Here is a 7,970-nt window from a genome sequence, read left to right on the forward strand (position 1 = left end):
TGTACTTCCTTAGCCCTTTATCTTACTCTTTGCCTTCTGTATGCTTGGGTTTTTTTTTTTTTTTTCTTTATTCCAGGTTAGCCAATGAAAACAAGTTTGTTGCTATCTCCTATAGCACAAAGCACACATTTTCCAATAGTGTTGCAGTGAACAAAGGACACAGTGAACAAAGGTTTCTTTCTCTAAGAAACCTCTCTGACTGAGGAAGAACTTCTTCATTCATGGAGTCAGGTCCAGAACAGATAGAAGACAAGGGTATACATATAGTGCTTTAGAGAAATCATACATCATAGGACAAAAACATATGGAAACAGTCAAAATTTATTTTAGAAGGGATTTTTTCCATTCTTAAATAGTATAAAAATAAACAGGCATTTGTTTTGGCACTTACATACGTAAATTTAAATACACATTTGTCTGAGGCACCAAACCTTTCATTTTACATTCCAAATTCCCAGGTTCAGTCAGCAGGATGATGTTAAGGTTTTTTGTTTTTTTTTTTTAATCAGTGAAGTCAAAAGCTTTTTATATGAGCCCTTCTAATATTGACTATTTCTTACTTAACTATAAACTTTTTAAACATAAAATCTTAAAAATTCCCCTGAGTTATTTCCTTTAATGAAATTTCATTTTCTTCTAACTAAAAGACGTGTTTTTTCTTTTACAAATACTGATGTTATCTGTAATCAGTGCTTGATTTAAAAATATTAAAATCAAAAAAATATTAAAACCCATAGTGCCCTGCACATGTCCCCTCAATAAGTTATAGCTGAATGAATTAATGAAGGATCCATAGGTCCTTCAAAAATGTGTAAGAGGTCAGTCTTATAGTATATCCAGACTAATGAGACACAGTGGTCTCTGGGCTGGTATATAGATAAATCTTCTATATATCAATTTCAACTTTCTGTATTTCAGTATACCAGACTTAGGTTCCTGAAAATTTATTCAAAAATCTTAATAATTTATCTTATAGTTTATATATTAATTCAGAGTTAATCTCAAAGATCTACTGATTCTCACACAATGCAAAAGAAAAAAAAATGATTTCAGCTTAAACCTAGTTTATAATGTCCTAACAAAACATAAATAATAATACTCAATAAATTAAGTAGTATACAGTACCAGCAAATGTCAGCTGACAATGAGATGTGGAAAAGAAACATTATCTTCCCAGAAACTATTCAGGATTTGTTTGGTTTTGCTTTTAAATAGGAAAGGACATTCATTAGAACAGAAATATAACTTTCTTCCATCAACAACTCCCTACAGTTCTTTGTAAGGCCATTAGTCTCATTGTAGGCTTCTTCTGCTTCACAGAGTTTGAAGTGATAAAGTTCTCTGCCTTTCATATAAAATGCCTCTGTGTAGAGGCCTTTAAGGGCTGTGTGTTGTTTTGTTTTTTATTTTTCATTCCTCTTAAGAGGAGCTAACTTACTAGTAGTCCTGAGCTGAGGTTTTCTGAAAACTTCTGCAAGTTCAGATAAGAAAGTACAAGAGTCCAAACAAAGAAAGATGTACTCAGAACTTTAAAACCAAGAAAACAAAAAAGTAAACTGATCAGAAGAGTTTCTCCCAGCACGGTGGCTAACAGAAGAAAAGAAACAGTGTGCAGGTAGTTGCTTCTAATGCTTCCTGGAAGATACACTAGAAATCCCGACAGTGCGGAAAAACACTTGCAGCATTTTTTGCCATCTTGGAACAGAGTTTAAATGTCTGAACACCTTTGCTTTTGTTCTTATTATAAATATAAACTGAAATTCAAGTAAAAGGATGTCAAACTCACTTACAAAACAATGACAACTGTTTTCCCCTTTAACCTGAAGACATCTTTAAAGTAGTGACATGAAAATTTCACAAGTATGACCCCTTTCTCCTTAACAGAAGATGTTAAGTAATATAGGAGTTTAACATAAATATTAAATAATTAAGTTAAAAGAAATCGTCCATATAAATAAATAAATATGATTAACAGGCTTCTACAGTTCGGTGGACCGTTCTTTTAGCAGGACTGTGGGATTGATGTCATCTAGTCCGGAGTGTGAAGAGCTTGCATTAATAGTGACTGTCTTGGTGAGCTGGGGGTCTTGAACACTGAATGCAGTAAAAGGACAGCCCTTCACGTTGTTGCAGATGAGAGACTGAATGGAGGCAGTGTTGATGATTTTAAAGCCTACTTCTCCACCGAAAGTACTAGGCTTCCAGTAGTCAGGCGAACAGATGGGATTACCCATAAGTCCTTTCAAGGAGAATGGTGCTCCCATTTCTACCATGGTCTCACCAAAGATGGCATCTGGACGAGGCTTTTCTACCAGGAGGGCTGGATACAGCTCCATGGCATCGATATCTCCATAAAGGGCCTCTAACCCTGCAGCCATTTCCTTCTCTCCTATGAAGGTGACAAAGACAGATATACAACCAATGTAAAAGGCTTTACCAAAAAAAAAAAAAAAAAAAAAAAAAAAAAGTTTTAACCCTTGACTCAATTCCCTTTCAACTTCTCTGTTGTTTCCATTTGACCCTTGATTCTTCATAAAAAACCTCTCTCTCACCTGTAAGTTCCTCGAAAGACGCGTAGGGCTTCAGCCGAAAGCGTTTGCGGTACTCATTCAGAGACTGGTACTTCATCTGTCTGCTCTGGTCAATTGAGGCCTTTGCTACTTGTTGTACTGCAGCTGGAACATTCCTACCACCCGCAACCTGCGGAAAATAAATCGTATAACACCATTTTTAGTCATCTTGATGATGATTTCTACTTTAAAAGCACTCATTCCCTGGGTGGGGTACACAGGACTGACATTCCCAGCTGAGACCTAAACTATCCAAGTTACAAAGATTTATCTCTATCATCTACAGATTAGGTATTTTTAAGCCGTGACTACCGTGACTACCTATCGCTATTTGATAGCCAGAGACTACCAGTTTATAGACTTTTTTTTTCATGTTTAGACTTTTCAAAAAAAATGGTAGACTTCTATTTTCAAGAGAAATGACTAGCAAAATATTACTCTTTCAGTAAGTTTAAGAAAAATAATTTTGATGGTGGGAATTCTAGTGACTGAGTAGTCCTTTGTTTTGTTTTTCAGTAACAAGGCTTACCCTGCCAGCAATTTGCCTGCTGAAGGATTCCACAAACTGGGTAAGCCCATGTTCCAGCAGTATAGAGTTGTTGTAGACAAACTGTTGGAAATTGTACTCCTGGTCATCTATTTGCAAAGTGTCAGGCAGAAGGGGATGCCAGTGGTAGAGCGTGTTAAACTCAGCAGCAATACGGTTTTGGTACTGGAATTGTTGGTTGAAAAGCAGCTCTGGGTCAAACTTCAGCTTGAAGTGATAGCCACTCAAGTGCTGTACATAGTCTTCAATCACAATCTTAATGGTTTCTCCTATGTACACAAAATAAAGACATTTAGAGCATTCATTCTCTGATTACCAACTTTCACGCAACTGAAATGCAGTTTTGTGAATCCGCTATTCCCTCACTTCTATTGTGTCCCTTAAACTATCAACACAAAAGGTATTTATATTACCAATCCTGCTCAAGGATTGAATTTAATAGAGAGCATGTGATTTTACCTTCACCACGTTCTCCCAGAATTAGTTAAAACATATCAAAGGTAGCAAGTTCATTTTCTCTGCGGAGGAGAGTTGCATTTAAATGATTTTCTCCTCTTGCTTACCTATCAATATGAGCCGGCTCGTCTGGAACAGACGCTCATCATCCCACTCTGGGTGCTCCTGTTTCAGCACATCACACACTCTGTTATGTTCCCGCAGCCAGATCGTGGCATACATCATCAGACCAGGCACCAGCCCAAAGACTTCCTGGCCCACAGCAAACCGCAGGTGTTCAGGAACATGGGGTGGGTAGATCATCTCCACCTGAGTATCTTTGACTGTGGGAGGATACACCTCTCCATCAATTACCTGAAGAACAATGGCAACCAAAATGTTAAATTTTAGTCAGCAGAAGTTTCTAAATCCAGGTAAGTCATGAGTCATAACTAATTCTTAAGATTCAAATAGAACGAACCTGGTATTTCATTTTTCCATCCTTGAAGAGGCGCAATTTATGTTGTCTATCCAAAGTTTCCCCATAAACATGGTTTAAGTCCACCTAGAAAAGATGGAAAAACTTTAATTTGTTGCTGCTGAAGTTTGTATAACGTGTCTATAATATAATTTACCATTAAATAATTTGATAAAACACTTTTCTCAAAGCCAAAAAATACTTAGTTTATCCACTGATACTACAAACCTATGTCTCTTGTGTTGAAAGGTATTTAGTGTTAAGTATGTAATATGCTTCACTATAGCTATATGATATTTCTTTTAATAAGCATCAGAAAATATATTACTGATCTAAAATTCTTACTGGCAAATTGAAACTGTCACTTAACTACAAGGGATAAGAATGCTGCAAAAATTCTCATAATATTTAAAGCATCATAATCAGAGTACAAATATGTTTTAAGACACCACTTTTTGCAGTGCCAATATTTTAAACTAAAAATATAAGAGCCAAATTACAAATATTATGCCTATATGCATGTGTGTCTGCATGCGTATTTTTTACTAAGCCAGTGAATCAAAAATGGAAATTCCATTAAGAGCATTTAAGAAGAGGGTAAACTTGGTGTAGCAAAAATACACACACACAGCACTCAGTTATTTTTGCTATAATTTCACTTTATATAACTGTCTTACCCCATGGCCCAGTCCTTTGGTGAAACCTGGCCCTCGCTTATGATCTGTCTTGAAAAATTGATGGGTGAAGTGCTGGGCAAAAAATGCAAACATCATATTTGTGCCCTGGGGATCAGGAATGAACTTTCTTCTTAGAAGAAATTTTTCCACAATCTCTTTAGAATCAGGAAGCTCTTTCTTGCCTGAAAAATGAGAAAGCTAAGATAAGAATTCATTAACAAATCCAAGGAAGTATCTATTTCCTACGGGGCCTTCCTCACCTACAGAAGAAAAGAATTACAACATAAATTAAAGTTCTAAGATATGGGGAAACACATTCTTACTGAATTAATTTTACCTTGTATCTATTTTATTTAACTAGTATTAATTTGGTTTTAATGAAACAATTTGAAAACAGTAAAGACATTAAACCAAAATGTCCATTCACTTTCATGAATAGTTGATAAGATACACTTTTCAAGAAAAAAATCTCTGAGATATCCTTAAAAGAGCAAACAATGGGGCGCCTGGGTGGCTCAGTGGGTTAAAGCCTCTGCCTTCGGCTCAGGCCATGATCTCAGGGTCCTGGGATCGAGCCCCACATCGGGCTCTCTGCTCCGCAGGGAGCCTGCTTCCTCCTCTCTCTCTGCTTGCCTCTCTATGCTACTTGTGATTTGTCAAATGAATAAATAAAATCTTTTTTAAAAAAAAAAAAGAGCAAACAATATGCTTTTATTAACAAATAAATGATAGTTCAGGGCTGAATTTTCTAGGTAACAATCCAATCCCTACTGCAATGAATACATCTCTGACTGCCTCCCGACACTTACCTTTCACACCCATGGGTGTTGGACAGTCATCCGCCACAGGGGGAAGAGCTCTGGTATAGTAGGAGAGATTAGAAAAGGCTTCCCAGCTTTTATAGCCATAGTCCACATTGTAAGTTGGTGGACTCTCAATGAAATGTGACCTGGCTGAAATTTAAGGAAAAAAATTTGTTTTATTTGTGCCCACATCGATGTTCCTTTTAATTGTAAAATGTACAAAGTGGCAGGAAAGATGGACTTTAATTTCAACAAAGACAACCCATTGTAGAACAGTTACACTGAAGTCCAACTGCCACTTGTACTTAAAAAAATCAGGAAAAATGATTCACTAAAATGCATCTTTAATGAAGTATATATACTTTTACATAAAACATGATCTAGCCATCTTGATTTTTCAAATAATCATTCACCTACCACTTAAGAGGCCTATGAAGGAAAGTTTGGGCAAGACACATGCTTTAGTAATAATTTTCTTGCTGACCCAAATCCAGATTAACCAGATTATTTTACTAGGTGCAATCCTGTGGTCCACGACATTGAATAAACTGGACCACACTTCCTTCATGGATTGGCAGAGCAGTGAATTTATAAGAGGTATACAAAATTTAAGTAGAATTGTGATTGTGAGACAGAATTTTGTAAACTGAATGGGACTGAGATGTATTTTGAGCCATTAAGACAAAAGGCAAACTAAAAAGGTATTTTGACAAAGTTGAAAAGAGATTTCGGGATTAGGCTCAATAATCAAGTTTTATAAAGAACAATTTTCTTTGAGGAAACTGAAAACCTTAGAGACTTGTACTTACATGTCAACACGTATCTCATAATTACATTTCGCAGGAAGGGAATGTTATTGACAATGTTCCAGACTCCCTTGAAGTGGGTAAGTATGTAGTGCACTGTATTCGGAGTGGGTTTCAGGAGTAATTTTACTCTTGTCAGAAATTCAGCTGCAGAAAGAGGGAAAAAAAGAAAAAAGAAAGATTAGCAGGACCCATTTTAAGATACTAGAGTGTAAAGTGATAATTACATGTATCCCCAGTCCAAATAAGGGCACCCAAAGCACACTTACGTGTTGAACAGTTTTCACCATAGAATCCTGTTCGAGAGCAGTCACACATATACTGGTCAAATCCTATACTCATACATACACCTTGGTTTTGACATGGGTTGGAACAGCAAGGATTCACTACAATAAAAGTAAGGACAGTAAGTAAGTTATTCTCTACCTTCTTAATCTTGATATACACATTTAATTGTTTTACATAGTATGGGTCAACTTTACGTAAATAAATTCAAGAAATATACAGGTAATCATGGGAAAACAATTTTTTAACCTGTGGCACCGAATAATTTATAAAGGAAATACCAACTTTGTATTCTAAATAAGGGTAACAATATTCAACCAGGGAAGTGATGTTGCTAAGATTTTCCTTTAGAAACCTTTTAGATGTTTAAATCAGCTTTTGAAGACCTCAAAGAAGTAGCATTTTTGTAACTAAAGTGGACATATCTAATACATTAATCAAATTTAGGGGAAATTTCGGGGTAAAAACAGCTTACCGTTAAAATATTTTGCTCATCTTAAAAAACAAAACAAAACAAACTAACAAAAAACAGCTGGGCTTTCCTGAGTCGTGAAAGCACTAGAGTATTTAAAACAATGGCTCCCATTCCTGAACAGTAGGCACCCCACACAAACATTTATTATTTCACATATATTATTGATCGATCCTGTCTTATCAGATGACAATCTGCAAATTAGTATCACTGTCCCTATTTAGCAGATGAGAAAAGTAGCGCACACCGCTAAGGTAACCGGCTCGGGATGATCAGAGCTGGTGGCAAAGCTGGGGCGTCCACCCAATTCTTTTGGACTCTAATGGTCCAAACTCTCTACCAAGTCAAACATCGTCTCCTTTCCCGGACTGTTCAAAGTACCGGGAGGAAGGGGAGCTCAGCGGAATCTTAGCTGCAATTACCGAGCCAAGGAGTCCCCGCTGCGGGGCGCCAGGTACCCACCTGCACCGCAGAGCGCCAGGGCGGCGCAGAGAAGCAGGGCGCCGGCAAGCATCGCGGCGGCAGCGGGCGGAGCGCGGGCGGGCGGAGGCGTTGCCGTACTTGGGCTCCGGGCTGCAGAGCGGAAGCAGGCGCTGGGCGAAGTCACCGGCGAAATGCTGACACTCGCTGCAAGTTGTTTGACAACTGGAAGCTAACGGCGAGAACCTTCCTTTTATGCGTAAAAACTAAGCCCACGTGACGGCATGACTGTTTCTTTCCGCCTCTTTAAAACTCTACCCCCCTCCACAACGCTCTCCTCTCTCCCCCCCCCCGTCTATTTAAATAATTGCGTAAGACCGGGTGAAGGCTGGATTTTTTACCCACGCAAATGAGAAAATCGGAAACCTGGGAAGCTGCCCTCGGCTTCCCCAAGGCGGGGGCAAAGCGAAGTCGCCT

At 37.9% G+C, this 7,970-nt stretch overlaps 1 protein-coding gene across 1 annotated transcript; it reads right to left on the reverse strand.

The window, feature by feature from the left end:
- Positions 1 to 303: 303 nt before the first annotated feature.
- PTGS2 (prostaglandin-endoperoxide synthase 2) lies at positions 304 to 7,728 on the reverse strand. The gene is made up of 10 exons (XM_004781556.3): positions 7,536 to 7,728; positions 6,586 to 6,702; positions 6,320 to 6,463; positions 5,517 to 5,660; positions 4,708 to 4,889; positions 4,034 to 4,117; positions 3,681 to 3,927; positions 3,100 to 3,386; positions 2,553 to 2,700; positions 304 to 2,389 (listed from the first exon to the last, which is right to left on the reverse strand). The coding sequence occupies exons 1-10, from the start codon at positions 7,585 to 7,587 to the stop codon at positions 1,980 to 1,982; spliced, it is 1,815 nt and encodes a 604-aa protein (XP_004781613.1). The 5' UTR covers positions 7,588 to 7,728; the 3' UTR covers positions 304 to 1,979.
- Positions 7,729 to 7,970: the final 242 nt, after the last annotated feature.

This window comes from Mustela putorius, unplaced genomic scaffold (genome assembly GCF_011764305.1).
Source record: "Mustela putorius furo isolate JIRA1106 unplaced genomic scaffold, ASM1176430v1.1 tig00537335_pilon_pilon_pilon, whole genome shotgun sequence".
In the NCBI taxonomy this organism is placed as follows: domain Eukaryota; kingdom Metazoa; phylum Chordata; class Mammalia; order Carnivora; family Mustelidae; genus Mustela; species Mustela putorius.

Coding starts and splice junctions, on each gene's coding strand:
- PTGS2 (XM_004781556.3), bottom strand. CDS start 7,587: ATGCTTGCCGGCGCCCTGCTTCTCTGCGCCGCCCTGGCGCTCTGCGGT. Junction 4,890..5,516: donor AACACCCATGGGTGTGAAAG/GTAAGTGTCGGG, acceptor CTCATTTTTCAG/GCAAGAAAGAGCTTCCTGAT. Junction 4,118..4,707: donor CCAAAGGACTGGGCCATGGG/GTAAGACAGTTA, acceptor CATCTTTTCTAG/GTGGACTTAAACCATGTTTA.